At 37.8% G+C, this 17,818-nt stretch overlaps 2 protein-coding genes across 3 annotated transcripts; both read left to right on the plus strand.

The window, feature by feature from the left end:
• The first annotated feature begins 1,038 nt into the window (after window positions 1–1,038).
• LOC120744708 lies at window positions 1,039–12,670 on the plus strand. Of its 2 annotated transcripts, XM_040049241.1 has the most exons (8): window positions 1,039–2,257; window positions 2,357–2,668; window positions 2,955–3,269; window positions 5,815–6,102; window positions 6,219–6,506; window positions 7,847–8,164; window positions 8,905–9,039; window positions 9,124–12,670. In XM_040049241.1, exons 1-8 carry the CDS (start codon window positions 2,137–2,139, stop codon window positions 9,438–9,440), a joined length of 2,094 nt encoding a protein of 697 aa, XP_039905175.1. In that variant the 5' UTR covers window positions 1,039–2,136; the 3' UTR covers window positions 9,441–12,670. The 2 variants fall into 2 exon arrangements, with proteins under 2 accessions (XP_039905175.1, XP_039905174.1); XM_040049240.1 differs by having other exon boundaries at window positions 1,039–2,668.
• A 3,119-nt stretch (window positions 12,671–15,789) lies between these two features.
• On the plus strand, window positions 15,790–17,498 carry hspb9 (heat shock protein, alpha-crystallin-related, 9). The gene is made up of 2 exons (XM_040049290.1): window positions 15,790–16,147; window positions 16,778–17,498. The coding sequence occupies exons 1-2, from the start codon at window positions 15,927–15,929 to the stop codon at window positions 17,238–17,240; spliced, it is 684 nt and encodes a 227-aa protein (XP_039905224.1). The 5' UTR covers window positions 15,790–15,926; the 3' UTR covers window positions 17,241–17,498.
• The last annotated feature ends 320 nt before the right edge of the window (window positions 17,499–17,818 follow it).

The following is a 17,818-nucleotide window of genomic DNA, read 5'->3' on the forward strand; positions in this document are numbered from 1 at the left end:
ATGTTTATATAATTATTTAGCCTTGTTGTGCAAACAAGCTGCATAACTTAATAAATGTAGAATTTGAAAAATAGTAAACCTAAAAAGAAACACTAGGTACGAGATACATGTTCTGATGAGTTTTGGCAAACAACCATTTGACTAACATGTGTGTCTCACCTGCTCTTGTTCCATCTCTGTTCTGTCGTCATTCTCTCTCTCTGTGTGTGTTCCCCTCTCTCTCTCCCTCTCTGTTCCTCTCTCTCTCTTTGTGCTGACAATCATCAAATATACAGATATTTACAAACTCTTCAGATAAAAACACAAACACTTTTTTAATTGTAACATCAAATCAGACTAAATGTTTATTTTTTTTAGATTAATAAATATAAAAAACATATTTGTTAACTTTGAGAGTAAAGAGAGAAACTATCTGTATTTCTTAATTGCAAATGGCACCAAATTGTATTCAAACTTGAGCCACACTTATGGAGCTCCACAGTTCTTTTCCTGGTGTTTTGGTTGACATCTCTTGATTTTCCCATTTCAAAGAAACAGGCTCTGTGTTTTGCCTTATATGCATCCACAGCTGTGCCACCAGTTTACTCACATGGACTCTACTAACCTATCAGAAGCTTCTTAAGCTCAGAATGGAATCGTCTGGAGTTTTCTTATTAATTAACAATAAACTTAGTGTATATGTAGTCCTAAATTTGATGAAAGTGATTAAAAAATAGACAGCTCCCTCTTTTTATTCTGACATTTAACTAATTCAAAAGATATTTCAACATTTATTTATCTAAAACAAAAGTTTACTCTAAATTGATGTTTAACAGTAAAAAAAAGTTTTTATGTTTTCTCCCTAAAGTGTATGTAAATATCTGGTTACAAATGTGAATATACTGCTGTGTATTGAAATTCCTCTTGTTTTTTATAGATATACTGAACAACATCCAAAGCATAATATATAAAATAACATCTACCTGAGTTTTTTCTTTGAAAGAAGCTCCTTATGTCCATTGTTGTGTACATCCACCCCCCCCTCTCCGCCACTGGTGCTCAGTACCTTGAGAATATTCTTCCTGGCTCAAAATGACTTTATATGATTCATTAGATTCATGTTTGGCAGATGTTTGACAGATTATAGGCCAACACGTCATTCATAACCGTTTAAATTCCCGGAATTCACTTTTCGCCACAACACCAGTTTGCCTGTGTCGTGGCAAGGTAGGGATCAGCGACAGAGTTTGCTTCCCCTGCATCGGGAGTATGTCTGGTTGACTCTGCCTGCATTACAACCAACTAGACGAAGTAGTGATGTTTACTTTAGTAAAAATTGAAAGATGAGCGTCGTTACATTACCGTTCAGTTTGTGAGTTACAATCAGAAAATGATACATTTATTGTTCATTTATCGGACAGTATTATTTTTGACAAATTAAAGAAACTTTGCCCGATAATTACTTTTTTTTCCTAGTGTAACTTCACTTCAAAGAGCTACAACTCAAACATTTCGGAGTAATAAGTCATAAGAAGTGCATCTGAACTAAAAATCAAGAATGAGTGATACTGTTTGTCAGTGATTTGGAAATTCTTTCCATTGCGTGCTTGCCACGCAGGGGAAACAAATTCTGTCGGGGATACCAACCTTGGCACGACACCGGCAATAAACAAAAGCTCTACCTCTGCTAAACTGTACATTACACACTTCAGAAAACACAGTCTGGTGTGAGGAAAATCAAAGCGATCGAGGTAACTTGTAATCTAGGTTAATACTACAGTGTGACCACTAGATGGAGACGGTGTCTGTTCTCATGGATAACGTGTTGAAGACCTGTTGCAAATTTCTTTCCAGTCCCATTCAAACTGTGATGATTTACAACAACTAAGAGACTAAATTAGAAATTAGGATTATGTTTGCAAATGGTATTCAGCAATCCACAAAAAACCCACCGGAAATCTGAAGGGGAAGTTCGTTTTACTGTCGCCTGGCTCTCATAAATGACATGAAGCAGCTTTTTGTGGTCAGTCATGGCAGGCACACAGCAGAACATCCTTCACTTTCTGATGCTTGGTAAGCAGTAATTTCCATAATGTATAAACATTTCTTTATGTTGTACGGAGATAGCATGAGACAGTCGTTAAGTCTCAGTTTTCAATGCAAACATTCATCATTATATTTGTTTTATTTATTTTTTTGCCAACCTTTGTCCTGTGTAATCTCACGTTTTCTTCTTCAGTAGTTTCTTGCATCTTTGCCTTTCTCGCACCTGCAGCAGGTCAGTGTCTTCTCATGTGTTATACATACATGCTTAAATATAAAATTTTTATATTTTTAAAGGACAATATTATATATAGTTTATATTATGTGCTGATAGGTCAGATCAGACTAGCTGGGTCTGGGTCCACTCGGTGCTCTGGAAGGGTTGAAGTCTATCACAGTGGCTCCTGGGGAACAGTCTGTGATGATGACTGGGACTTAAATGATGCCAACGTGGTCTGTAGACAGCTGGGCTGTCGGAAAGCGGTGAAGGTCACTTCATCTGCTGACTTTGGTCCAGGAAGTGGGAAAATCTGGCTTGATAATGTGGCCTGTTCAGGAACTGAAAGGTCTATAGCTGAGTGTGGACACAGTGGATTTGGGACACACAACTGTGGACATGGCGAGGACGCTGGTGTTGTCTGTTTAGGTGAGATAATGTTCTGATAAATTGTGTTGAATAAATGTATCTTTCTCTGTTTAGATGAACAACTCGGTGACCCAGTCACTATAACTGAGCTAAACTGAATGGCAAGAAGAAAAGTTGGGCTGGGTTATTGGCTTTTGGCTTTCTTTTGGTTTCTTCAGAATTTAAATGATACAAAGTATGTTATCTTTCATAATCATTATTGTTGGTAAGTGTGTGTGATGGTTGCATGACCAAACAATAAAAAAGAAAACACTAACACTCTTTAAACAAATGTTCCTGTGACTAGGTGCCCATATCAGGTTATCTGAGTCTGGGTTGAGTCAGTGCTTTGGAAGAGTAGAAATCTACCACAGTAGTGCGTGGGGAACAGTCTGTGATGATGGCTGGGACTTAAAGGATGCTGAAGTGGTCTGCAGATCCTTAGACTGTGGTACAGCCCTGAGTGCCACTTCATCTGCCCTTTTTGGTCAAGGAAGTGGACAGATCTTGCTTGATGATGTGGCCTGTTCAGGGAGTGAAAGTTCTCTAACTGAGTGTCAGCACAGAGGATTCGGGACACACGACTGTAACCATGGTGAAGATGCTGGTGTCGTCTGTTCAGGTGAGCAGAAACACTGAAATTATAATATTTGTTTTCTTTGTTATTACTCATTAAACATTTTTAGTGTTTATGGAAAATAAATGAACTCTCGAGTAAAGCTTAAAAATAAGTACGTTCACATAGCAACAGCTTTTACACAAGTCTTCTTCACAGCTCCACCATAATCTGGTGGAGCTGGAGCAGTCGAGTGGTCAGCACCAGGAGATCTCATCAGGTCATCCATCACCATGTTAGTTAACTTAAAGTCTGGCCCTCATTTGTGCACACTTGGTTTCAGTTCCTTCTGCTGGACAAACTCCTTCAATTAATTAAATTTTTACACATGAACTGACATGCAGTTGTTCTTTACTTGTGCTTTATTTTTAGTCTTTTAACTTTCCTCTAACTAGTATAATGTTGACATCCCTTTATTTAAAGACAGTTATTATAGCAGATGAATGTCTAACATCTATCAGGTTACTTTTCCAGCTTCATGCTAACTCATGATGGTATGTCTGAGATTTCAGATGCTTCTTGTAGGTGATAAACTCAAGATTAATTTTATTTGATAGAGCAGCGTAGTACAGCCTCACTCCTTCAGTTTTGATTTGTGAATTAGGTAAGGCTCGGCTAAGGTTAGCATTTGGAGATCTCATTATAATGGGGTTTCACATACTTGTTTTTTTACATCCTTTTTTGTAGAGAATGTCAACATGTGATTACTACTTGAAAGTGTCACTTTGATGCTGAACAACTTACATGTTCTTCCAGTGATAGTGTGGGCTGTTTCTTGCTACTCTGGCTTCCTCCCAAAGACATGTATATTGAGTTAAAAGCAAAAGATATCTAATAGTTAATAATAATAATAATAATGATGATGATGATAATAATGATGATGAGAAGAAGAAGAAGTAGAAGAGTGGGCTGCTTATTAAAGTCTGTGACCTTTTGGAGTAAGATGTCTCAAAAACTGAAAACATTGCTAAGGCTGTCACTTATGTTTATGTCTTAACATTTTTTCAGATTTTAGATTTTTCTTCCTGCTCACCTCTCATTTCCCCCTTGCCTTAATTTTGTATTTTGCATTTTTATTCCCTCTTTTTATTTTTAATACATGCATGCATGCCTCTTTGTGTGCTCTGCATTTTCCTTAAGATAATATAACAGAAGTTAAAACATGAACAGAGTGGATTTCAAAGCTTGTCAATATGGACGATGAAAACAAGCAGCTCTAACAAATTTATACTCTATGCTGTCATAAGCTGCCCTTTACCTTTCTTTGTTTATCAGAATATATATATCGAATATATATAAATATATGTGTGTGCACGTGTGTGTGTAGCAACAATGCCAAATATTCTAAGTCAAAGTTCAACAGTGCTGCAGATTTTTGGTGGTAAGAGAGACCGAAGGGTTTTTGCAAAAGAGGAACTAAAGCTGATTTGGGTGAAAACTACATGTTCTAGACTGACAAACTAAATAAGTAGAAATACATCACACCGATGGTCAGAAATTTTTTTTAAGGAAAAATGGAACGTGTTCATTCTGTTTTAGTGTCCTTGCTGCTGCTGTTTTAATACAGTCAATCCTTCTGCTGCTCCACTAGAAAAAAACACCCTCTCCAAATTATTTTAAAGACTGTGTAATCATTAGTGACTTTTTGCAGTTAACATTTACATGTGTGTGTATATATATATGTATATACACACACACACACACACACACACACACACACACACACACACACACACACACACACACACACATATTTGATTGCCGGTGCAAATTCTGTCATTGATCATGGTGATTTTCTCATTTCATTCACTGAAGTTTCAAAACAAGATGTTCGAGTTAGGTCAAAGCTTCGACTGTAAATTTAGCATCTAGACCTAATTTCTGTCGGGGACACTCAAAAGAATAACTGTTATGTAATCCTGCAGTGATTTGTTAATTTGGCTCAGTTCCAGCAATTGACACCTTCCCTGCACGTTTTTAAAATTAGATGTGGGGAAAGCAGCAATATCAGCCCATTGTAGAACAAAACAGAACAGCCTACAATGCCAGCAGGCATGATATTGATTCTTGAAAGAAAGCTTGAAAAAATAAAGTGGATGTGATAGTGGGTTGCAAAGTGGCTTGCAGTGAGAATGTCACTAAATGTTACTGTGGGGCGATCGTGGCTCAAGAGTTTTGTAATCGGAAGGTTGCCGGTTCGAGCCCAGACTTGCATAGTCTCGGTCGTTGTGTCCTTGGGCAAGACACTTCACCCATTGCCTACTGGTGGCACGAGTGTCCGGCAGCCTCGCCTCTGTCAGTGCACCCCAGGGCGGCTGTGGCTACAATGTAGCTTGCCATCATCAGTGTGTGAATGGGTGGATGACTGGACGTGTAAACAATATACAAATACAGGCCATTTACCATTTGTAAAGAGAATTGCTAGTTGGATATGTAAACTGGTATCAGTTGAGCCATATGGATTGTTATTGGGATTAGCTGAGGACATCGGTGTAGCTTGACTTTGTGATCTGTTAAAACTCACACTATTCTTTTTGTTTGGACTTTTCAGCGAGTCTCCCAAAACCCAGCATCTCTGTAAATGAAGGTCAGGTTAGCTGGGGTCAGAACATCAGCATCACTTGTTCCGTCTCATCTGAGTTCTTAGATGGAACTTTCACCCTCAAGAAAACCTCAAGTAATTTCAGTCAGACTGAAACAGGATCCAGATCTGCTACCTTCAATATCCACAGAGTGGACTTCAGTGATAAGGGACTGTACCAGTGTCAGTATGAGAAACGCATTTCAAGTAACACATTCAGCTCCCCCCTCAGTGACTCTGTCAGAATCTCTGTTACTGGTAAGAAGAAATACACTTTCCTGAACACCGTGTTTCATTTGTTTTCTATAAATAATCAAAGGGTAGTCACTCAACTACCAATACATTTAATATTGTTTGGGTTTTTTTCTTTTCAGTAAGCAAACCCAATATCTCCATCAGTCCTGCTGGTGAGGTGACCTGGGGTCAGAACATTGGAATCACTTGTTCATTCTCAACTCAAACTTTAGGTGGAACATTCATTCTGATGAAAACATCAGATTCATTCAACAGGACCCAAAACTCAAACACAAACTCTGCTACCTTCGATATTCCTGAAGTAGACTTTGATGATGAGGGATTGTACCAGTGTCAGTATCAGGAAAGCGGCCCAAGTCAACAATTTTACTCCCCAACAAGTGACTCTGTTAGGCTCTCTGTTACAGGTAAGAAAACAAATGATAGCATGTAGTATGTATGATAGTCAATAATTAATAGCAATGTATATAAGAAGATACTGCAGTAGTTCTTTCTAGTATTTATGACAGCAGTTGCTGTTTTATAAAGTTTCTGACTGCCTGACAAAATGCTCTCAAGGCCCACAGTACTGAGGACTAAACACAGACTACTGGAAACAAACTATTACACACTGTGGAGCATTTAGCAGCTAAAAAGAGCTAAATGTTAAGTTGGGGCCTAAAAGGGTGAATGCTGGAATTTCATTCACCAGGTCACAAAAAACAGTAACACTTGAAAATAATGCCACACTGTTAGTAAAGTATTAGTAAGTGCGTAACTCATCATTTATAAAGCACTACTCCTCATTAGTATGTAACTTATAAATACAGATTTAAATTTTTATTCATGATTAATTCAGAAATTCTAAGTATTATTATTATTTAGAGACACACACAAATATATACATATATGTATATATGTATATATATGATTAAGATTTTTGTGAGTGTATTAATTGTGGTTATTTTTTTATTGTAAATTAAGGTAGTTGCTAGTTGTTAATTTTGTGTGTATTTTAAGTATTTTGTGTGGTCTTCTCTAAAGTTAGGATAGTGGTGCAGTGGTTAGCACTGTTGCCTCACAGTGGGAAGGTCCTGAGTTTGACCCCAACATGTAGCACACCCTTTATTTGTGGAGTTTGCATGTTCTCCCCGCATGTTTGTGGTTCCTCCTGGTTTCCTTGCAGTATCAGTGTATCATGAGGGATCCTTGATATTTGTGAAGCTCTTTGAAAAACTCACTATTGCCTTGTGATCACCTTACTAGTCTTAGTATAATGAGGCAAAGCTACCCTGTGGCTCCAGCTGTCCAGTGTATCTTTTATTCCTAAACCCACCTTACAAACTATGGTTTAGACTCTGGTCTTAACTACATGTCAGTATTTTGCAAACCTCGGGGGGATTATGTTTGTAACTGGCAATAAATATTTACATGTCCTGTATGTCTTTGTTCTTTGTCTGTGTCATTTATCCGTTGCGAAGATAGCTGAGACTTGTTCGAGTCTTCAGCTACTTTCATTTTTTTTCTAAATGCTTTATAAGGCAAGTCGTCCCTTTACTCGTCACACAAAATACTTAACAACTAGTAACTGTATGAATTAGCCATGGATTACAGTATGATAATAAAGTGTCTGTTAACACACTCACAAACAGTTGAGTTCATCTTTAAAAGCATTGAGTAATACGTTACTAATGCTGCACTTAAATGTCTTAAACATTACAAAGTAAAGAAAATCATATGATCTTAATCTCAATCTGTTTTCACACAGTGAGACTGCAGAGGCCCAGCATCTCCTTGACGTCTCCTAATGCAGGACTTGTCTGGGGTCCTGAAGGTGCACAGATCACCAAGGGTTACAGCTTTGTCCTCACCTGTTCCATTAACTCCACATTTTCCAGTGGACATTTTATTCTGAGCTTCTCTGGCTCCAACCTCACAGAGCCAGCAGTCAACAACTCAGCCTCCTTTAGTTTCCCTGTAGCTGAGTATGAACATCAGGGCAACTACAGCTGTGTGTATGAGGTCACAGTGTCCACACGGACATTCAGATCTGCTGAAACTGCACCGATTACTGTCATCATTAAATGTAAGTACACTGTTAAATATATGTATTTTTATTTTTTACTAAGAAAGAAGAATCATAAATATCACTCGCAATTCTACTGGGCAGTATTTTTCCCTCAGACGTCTCTCATTCTGTTAATTTCTAAATTTGTATGCATTTAAAAAGAAAGAAAAGGAGAAGCAGGTATAAGTCAGAAGGCAGTTCTGATATAGAAACAAAACTGAACAGAAACAGGAACAAACACAACTGATAATATATCCTAGCAAAGCAATCCTTTGCTATTTGTATTTGCTTATACATGCTCTGGACCAGAGATGTCAAACAAATCGACATGGGAAAGACTCCAATCTGGCATAAATTTTAGACTTTATCTGAATTTTCATAGACTTTTTAGCTTGTCCTACTGACAAAGATCTCACCCACAGTCATTCATTACTACATCAAAGTAATTAAGTAACAGATAGACAATTAAATAAAAAAGTTTGGGTTTTGTCATTGTATACTACAGAAAAACTGAGACATATTGTTGAACTTGCACTTCTTTTTCTTATATTGAAATATTGCAGGGATTAAATGTGCTATAACTTTTGTACAATGACAGAGTTTCATTGTTTCAACCCACTTAAGATGGGTGTGGGCTGTATTTGGCTTCCGCTGTAAAATGGGTTTGACATCCCTGCTCTGCATTAACAACCTAAATGAGAAGCAGTTCATTTCAGTGGGACAGAATGTGTTCTAATAGACAAATGCTGTCCTCCTAGTGTCTTTGATGCCGCTGGTGTCCTCTGTATCTGTTGTAATCCTGCTGCTGCTCCTGCTGCTGCTCTTAGCGGTGTTGCTGATCCTCAGAAGAAAACGACAACACAAGCAGCCTGCAGCTCTCATCCAAACTCAAAGTGTGTACTCACCAAGAGACACAATTTTAAATGATTACAAGTTTAACTATATATTCACATTGTTTTCCTTTACGTGTGTTTCAGTGGTTGTCCAAGTTGGGAATGACTACACGTGGGGAGACATTGAGGGCGATGAGGAGGTCTATGTGAATGTTGATCTGCATGAAAAAATAAAAGGTGAAGCTACAGGAGAGGATGGAGACTTGAGCGATGACTATGAGGAGCCAGTGAATGATGGCGACTGTGATTTTAAGGAAACAGATCCCAGTGACTATTACAGATGTCCAAAAGAGGCCTGTATGTTTGTAGACAATCACAGGGAAGAAGATGATGATGAAGAGAAAACTAGTCATGCAGAAGATGTCTTTGAGAATGTATCCCCTCCATCACCAGTTTATTAACATTCATAACAACCTGAATCGCATAAACATCCAAAATACAACCACACCGAAAATACCTGCAGGCCAATATATGTTCACCAGTGTCGTATGGGTTCTATTTCTTCAATATACCATTCTTTGTAACAATATTTCCCTGATATAATGAATGGTATTTAGCAATTAATCTTGTATTATGTGGTCCAAACTGAAGTACTATAAGTACTTTTAAATTACAGTTATTTTCGATTCCTTGTGGCATGAAAGTTAAAGGAATCATCTTCGGCCCAATGCCTTTGGTGGTCACCTGACTTCACAATATCCTGATCTGTGAGTTTGATATCGGTTCTTATTTAAAGGTTCCCCTTCTGGATCTCTGCAGGCTGCATGTCAAAGCTAAATGTGAAGGGTGTGTGGGGGGAGGCTCAAATGATTGTAAAACTGTTTATCGAAGTGTATCGTTAAAATTGGGCTTTGTCCCCTGAGGTTCTCGTCAGATCTGCTCCTTGTTCATGACGCCCAGTTTCAAAATATCAGGAGAAAATTGGCAAAATTGCTCATCTTGAAGCTTTATAGTGGGACTAAAACCAATGGGTGATGTCAACTGTTCTAAGGTTATCCTTTCCTCTAACATTAAAACATTTTCTTTACACTGTAAGAAAATATTAGTTTTTTACCCTACATATTGAAATCCTCTTATTCCAAGTAGCCTTTGACAAACACCACTGAACAATTTAGGTTCAAAAAACTGTTTGACTTTTTTTCACCCTTTATAATCTTACAAAGAGTGCATCAGTAATGGATGGAAACATTCTTTCAAACAACCTTTTCTTTGAACCTTTACTTTTTTTTTTCATTTTATTGATTCATACTGTATTTTATATTTGATCTTGGACGTGAATCTGGGTTGGCTTCATTTTAAAATGTACAAGTCTGAGCCTGAATTATTGTTTTTCAATGCTTTTTGTTTTTATCTTCATATATGATTCTATTTTCTTGTATTATATCTTTAAAAAAAAATTATGTTGCATGCTACTGTACACGTCAACATTACATTATACTCTGTGCATGATACTCAAATACTTTTCCAAGGCAAACCAGAAATTATGTATTGATATTTTGGTAAAGTTATAAACACCCTGCAAATACTTTGAATAAATTCTTACAAAATATTTAGTTTCATCAGGATGTTATTGCAGACACTCACATTAATATAACCTTGACTGGTCTTAATTTGGATGTTCTTGTAGAGCCATGAATAATAAGCAGGCTGATCTGGGTGGTGTAATAATATCTTAGTCATTTGGAGATGCAGATACAGCAGCTATCCAGAGTCTCCACTTCTATTTCTGGCCTTGGCATCCTTTGGTTTACTGACATACTTCTTTAATTATGCAGCAGCCCCGATGATTCAAAGCTGACTTGAACATTATTCCATATGTGTTCTTCTGTATATCTTTGTTCTTGTGAACAGATCTTTTGGCTTCATTATAAACGGGCACAATGCCTAAAGTTACCAGAGAGCTGAATTTAAATAACTTTTTTTAAAATGACAGAATACTTAACTCCATAAAACCTTTTACAGCCATTACACACATCAAGATAATTAGTTGGCATTTTGTATCAGCAGACTGTACCAAGAGTACCAACCAATCACATTCAAACTTGTTTCTGGTTTGAACCAATGATCTGACAGTCTGATGCCTACAAAGCCACAAATACATATGACACAGGGTCCTTGTAATGTTCACAAGCAGCGCTCACATACACACAGTGTGGAAATGTTAGCACTCTGAGCTCATCCTCAGTGATGAGGCCCTGTAACCTGAGACAAGACAGACTCTGTTTATAATACAAGCTCAGCTCTGAGCAACTGCTGAGGTCACTTGTTGGCTGTCATTTAATGTCTGATAAATTAAAATGTACACAGAGCACACAGCCTGACACATAAAAGATATTTAGAAAGAAAAATTCCAAGATACTCATGTAGTATATGCTAGTTAGCTTAGCATAGCATAAAGGAAGGAAACGCTGGATATATTGAAAAGTAGTCTAACTTTACCCACCAGTTACTACAGAGAAAGATGATTAAAAAAATAGGATTCAATATATTAAACTATAACAGTTTAAAATGGCAGCGCACTGGTGCATTGATTAGCACTGCTGTCTCATATCGGGAAGGTTTGAATCCACCAGCAGGCAGTCTTTGTGTGTGGACTCTCCATGTTGTGCTTGTATGGTTTAAGATAAGATAAGACTTTATTAATCCCACGGTGGGGAAATTTGTGCATTACCTCTGCTGAGGTACAGACAGGAGAAGAAAAATAAGCAAACAAATACAAAATAAATAAGATAATACACGATGTACAACGGCAGCATACACAGTATGTGATTATGGATAGAGGGTTGTGGAAATATACAAAAAATAAATGTAACTACTTACCACTACTATTATTACTAAATACCCGAGTAATAGATATATATAAGTATCTATGAGTATAGATGTGTACTCAGGGTCTCTCTGGGTACTCCAGCTTCCACGCACAGTTGAGGGGATGAAGCTTTATTAAACAATAATGTTAAACGTTTCAACACTGTGAAGTTTGACTTCACAGTGAAGGCACATTGAGATGCATTAAGCATTACTTTTACATTAACATGCAACTAAGTCTTCATCTACTGTCTGTAGGCACAAAATAATGCATTACTGATCCCTCGTCACACATGACTAACGCTAATGAATCAATGTTCAGACGTTACCTAATAATGTAACATGTTCATGTGAAATTATTAAATATTATTAACAATGCCTTTCACTGTGTTATAACATATCTTAAAATTAAAGTGTTTATATGCATTTCATACAACCTGTTTGCATGCATATTTGCTTCATGTTTTGTTTTGGGTTTTTTTTTTTGTATTTTGGAGTTTATTTTTACACCATCCACCTGTAAGGAGAAGCATTGGAGGATGACCTTTGCTGTCTTTACTTCAGTCAAAATAAAAATATCTAGGCGCTGAAATCTGAGCTTGTTATTGCCTCTTTTTTTCTTACATACTGCTATGATACTTACTTTAGTAAAATGTGTTGAATTTGCCATAATTTAAATCACAGTTATATCGAGTCAACAAATCATAACTTTTCAGCTGACTGCTATTTGTGGAGTTTGGACAAATAAAGAGCACTATTTCCATTAGTCAGTTCTGAGTAATGGAAGTAAAATGTTGCGCAAAACGCATTTGTGCAGTTTTAGTTTTTTGACATTTACTGGCACCATTTAAAGAAGTTACAGATTTTGAGCACATAAGTACTTTAATTAAAGAGAAGCCATTTTGGCCTAGACAACGTTTGTCAAGTACAAAAACACACAATTCAATAAGATAATGTTTTATTTGCTTTAGTGATCATTTATTTCCTCACTTGTAATTACTGGTCTTTTCATTCCAGTTAAGTTTCATTTTGTATCTAATAGAAAGAGGTTCAACACTGCTAAAAGGAGTTTACATTTTTGTACTATAAGGTTTGTGGCTTCCATTTGTAACTGAATTCTGTTTGAGGCCCTCTGTCTGTGTTTAGATGATATAGCTTTTCATTTGCAGCACGATGGTGCGGTGACTGTCACTGTTACCTCACAACAAGTAGGTCCTGGGTTCAATTTCACCATCTATTTGGAGTTTGCATGTTCTCCTTGTCGTGGGTACTCGAGCTTCCTCCCACAGTCCAAAGACACGTGGTTAGTGAGGTTAGGTTAACTGGTGATCCTAAATTACCCATAGGTGTGTATGCGAATGGTTATCTGTCTCCCTGCGTTAACCCTGCGACCTGTCCAGGATCATACTAATCATTCTTTTGTCACAGTGAATTGTTCACGTCTTCTTATCCCTGTTCAACTTAAAAGAGCACTGAGCACACAGTGTAGGGTTCTTCTTCACCATGTGTCATAAAATGAGATGAACACTTTAAACTCCTAACAAATTGTCAAAGAAGCAAATAAAAACATGTGATCTTATATTAACCTGACTATGTACAAAATAAAAGTAACAGGAAGGATTTTTTTCCCATTATTTTACATGGTATTAATTATGTAAACCTTGACCTTGGTTTTTTATTTACAGTAAATAAAGAGGAAATGAAAAATTGCTAACAAGCTGCTATTTTCCCAGAGAGGAAGAAGAAGAAAACTAGCAGGACAGCAAACAAGGTGATTATATAAGTATATATAGATATACTATTATTAAAGGAATTTATTTTAAACTAATAGCTATGATTGGACCATGATCGTGGTTTAATGTAAAAGAAGAGATTGTATAATGTGCTAAAAGGTAAACATTAGGCTAAACCTCTTTTGATTTACTGGGGCAGCCCTTCATTCTGAAACGAGCCACTTTAGCTCCTGTCCTGTTAAACCAGCTTTCTTCTGATGAGCTACTTCTCACAAACAGCAGGTGGGTGGGCCTTCTGTGCACAGAAGTCCACAAACTGCTACAAGAATATTTCAGATTTTAAAATATTTACATTTTTGCTAAAATATTTCAACAAGACTATTTCATAGTATGTATAGATACACTTTGCATGACTTGTTTGGGATGTTTTGGTTTTGTTTGTCTAATTCATAATTAATTAACCTTCCTCTAAAGTACATCACCCACATGAGAAGTGGGAAATGTGACCTCTCCTTATTTAGAGAACATTTTAATCCCAAAAAGCTAAAAGCTTTAAGGGGAACAGCCCTTACTGTGTTGCCAGGTTTATCCACTTTTTGCTCACAGTGGTTGTGCTGTGAAGCAGACATGCAGTTTAACTTCCATGTCACACAAACCTTTCTTTAGTGATCAGGAGAGAACCATATTACAATAATGTATCACTAAAAATGAATAATCTGTCATTTCTTTCAATTTCAGCTATAATGAAAATGGGTTTTTTCAGCATGAAATAAGAAAACAGGGCAACCACCAAAACAGCTAGTCCACTTATTACATCAAACAGATAACAAACCAGGTTTGAGGAGAAGAGATGTCAGATGGATGTGCTCATCTTTGAACTTAGCATTAAAACTGAAAATATTCTGGAGATGAAAATACTCTTCAAGATATGTTCAGATAACCTCGAGTCCACATTCTAGTTATAGTCGGTTAGATCAATCAAGACTGATTCTTCAAGATTAGGCAGTCGATCAAAGTAAGAAATGATCATGATGTCTCTAAGTGGGAGAAGAATAAATCTATTTGGAAGGTGAGAACTCTCTTAAACAAAACATAACAAGGCTGCCTCAGTCTGCTGTGGCCGTGGACAGAGGATTACTCTAACTGGTGGGTGTCCTGTTTAGCAGTTGAGAAACCAAATCCCACAGCTTCAGAGCCCTAATTTACGCAATACTTCTTATCCATAACGAACTTTTGATGTTGTCATTTTGCCCTAGTTTTGGCTCTTCAAAGACTGATATGAGCTTTCATCTTCTAGCTCAAATGTCTGGCCCTCTATTGGCTTGTCTCTTGAGAGTCTTACTCCCCTTACACAGTTCTGGTCAAAATCCTGTCTCCCTCATACAGCTCTCATATACCATTAATGACATGGCCTAACAACACAGCTTTAGATTTAGGTGAACATTGGGTGCAGAGAATGGAGTTAGAGTTTTGCTTTGTTGATATTCAGGAACAGTTTAGAAAATGTTTATACAGGAATGTTTTCTGTCAACCACAATTCATGAATCCAAAGTTCCTATGGTGTCTGTTCACTGATCACCTCTGCCAGCCAAGCCACGTGAAGGTCTTTGCTGGTGTTATTGGCCACATTCAAACATTAAATATGTCCACAGTCACACATTCAAACATTAAATGTTTGAATGTGTGACTGTGTAACTGTAATTTACAAGCTAAGTCAGTTAAATGCAGCTAATGGCATGCTATTCAGTTTACTCTGATGTCCTTAACAAGTGTTCAAAATCCAGCACACTGTAGTGCTTTTAGAAAATAGTAACTTTAAGTTAATTTAGTTACTAGGTAGAAATTCATTTTGGTTATAGTAAAAAAGAAATATTAGAATTTTGTGTTTGCTTTTAACATAGAGGTGAATAAAGTCTTTTAAAAGGTGTTGTGTCATTATTTACTTCGTCCTACATACTCTCAGTGAGACAGCACACTTTCAAAGTCTAAGTCTGGGTCACTTATGAGGAATGACAAATCAGCATATTTTCTCCAGCAGTATCATGGCCTTGTGCATACAAACCCAAACAGGCTATGACCATGTGTTGTCTTTAGCTTTTTGATTAATGGCAGAGCATTCCTGACTTCACTGGCACATGTTAGCAAGCAGCACTGAGCTCATAGAGCTTAAATAGCACGGTGGGAGGGCCGGGACAGAGCAGCTGGGGTATATAAAGGACTGCCGTGTAGATTCCCAAACTAAGAGAAGAGTCAATACGGAAAAACTGAGGAAGCTTTCAGTTCTCACTGGACCCTGAAGATATCTAGTCAGAGGCAGGAACCTGCAATCAGAACAACACTGACATCATGTCCCAGCACGCAGCCTTGACCAGCTTGTTTGGTGACGACCCTTTCTTCAGTCATGAACAGGTGCTGTGGCCTCTCAATATTGAAGCCCTGTCTTCTCTCCAGCGAGACTTCTTTAACCGGAGAGCCAAACTAGCTGACAGCCTCCTGAGCCAGCTCCATGATGGGCCCCAGCTGCTCAACTTCAACCAGATGCCCCTAATGTCTAACACATTGAAGCGGTATGTACAGTAGCCCAATTTTACTAGTGGATATACCTGATTTGGGGTTTGTTCAAACCTACAGATTTGGTTTTAACTTAACCATCCATAAGATCACCACTGATCTGCCTAGAGTTATGGCATGTTTTAGCCACATGCTAAATACTAAAATGCTAAAAGTGGTAATGAAGTCTTATACATTTTTGGCATCAGATTTTCTACTAAAAGATATTTTATTTGGCTTTTCTAAACAGGTAAAGAATCTATTAAAAGGGTAGAATGCTACCTAAGATCTACTCCTATCTTAAGCTTAAGCTTTTTTTGGATTGTCAATGATCAGTTTAGACATTCAAACATTTGGGGTTTTATAAAACATTGAAAATTCTGTAAAGAAAAAAAAGAAAAGAAAAGATACGATGATGATAATAATAATAAATAAGGCAAGCTTTAGCAGAATCCAAACCCTACCCCAAACACAACTATAAAAAGGTTAACAGCCTTTGTGGGTCCGGAGCAATGATGGAGAAATTATTTCTAATACTGATTCTAATACTCAGAATCAGAATCAGAAAGGGTTTTATTGCCAAATGTTGAGCGGGTTTACAACATTAGGAAATTGCTGATTATACTGAAATACTGATTCACTTTCAGGCTGAGTGATGATGAAGAGCAGCAGAGAGAGCTTTCCACTACAGAGACCCACAAGGAAGTCCAGCCAGCTAAAGAAAACAACGGTGACCTCCTGGTGACACTAGATGCTCGCGGTTATGCCCCCAGTGACATCACTGTCAAGCTGGAAGGCCGGTGTCTGGCGGTCGTGGCCATGAAGGAGGCCGGAGCAGAAGAGAGCCAGTCCTGCTCTTCCTCATCCTCCTGTGCGTCCTTCTGCTCCTCTGCATCTTCTCAGGCAGGGTTCGCCCAGAAGATCGACCTGCCTCCTCACCTGGATCTGTCCGGCCTCTCCTGTTCCCTGATGGATAACGGACAGCTGCGTATCCATGCCCCTGTGGCTAAGCAAACAGCTGGAGAGGAACGCCAGGTACCCATTCGTTTCAGGACATCGCTGGAGTTTCCCATCAAAAAGGACGACACAGAGGAAGAACAAAGAGACTAGTGCATATGTGCCCCCCAAAACACACACACACACACACACACACACACACACACACACACACACACACACACACACACACACACACAAGCACACACAAGCACATTTTTGATGAGTTTATTTATATACAGCCTTCCACAACAAAAAGACTCTACAATGAGTAATGTTTACAATTATTAGATAAAGACAACTTTTTATTTTATAACAATGTGCAATTTGTATCAACTGTAAAAATGAAATAAAGTGTCAAATGGAAAATAATATCATGTAAAATTGGCCTTTGCTGAGGACTACTGTGACCACATGATGGTGCCAACAGCCTACTCACACGAGGAGAATGAAGGAGTAAAAAGAAGTCAGCAGACACAGATGGAGGAAGAGAACAAGAAGAATCCTAAAAGCTGGCATTAACTCCCCTAAGGTGGCTGAATTAGTACCCTTAAAAGGTTCAAGTGACATTTGGTTTCCTGGGGCGAAGTTATTTGCCGGCATGCTGGAGCTGGTGACAAGCAAAAGGAGCAGTTTAACATTTTATGAGTCCTACCCTGAGGGTGTCATGATAGAGAAGAGAAGAAATAAAG

This window comes from Simochromis diagramma, unplaced genomic scaffold (assembly GCF_900408965.1).
Source record: "Simochromis diagramma unplaced genomic scaffold, fSimDia1.1 OVJJ01000517.1, whole genome shotgun sequence".
Taxonomy (NCBI): domain Eukaryota; kingdom Metazoa; phylum Chordata; class Actinopteri; order Cichliformes; family Cichlidae; genus Simochromis; species Simochromis diagramma.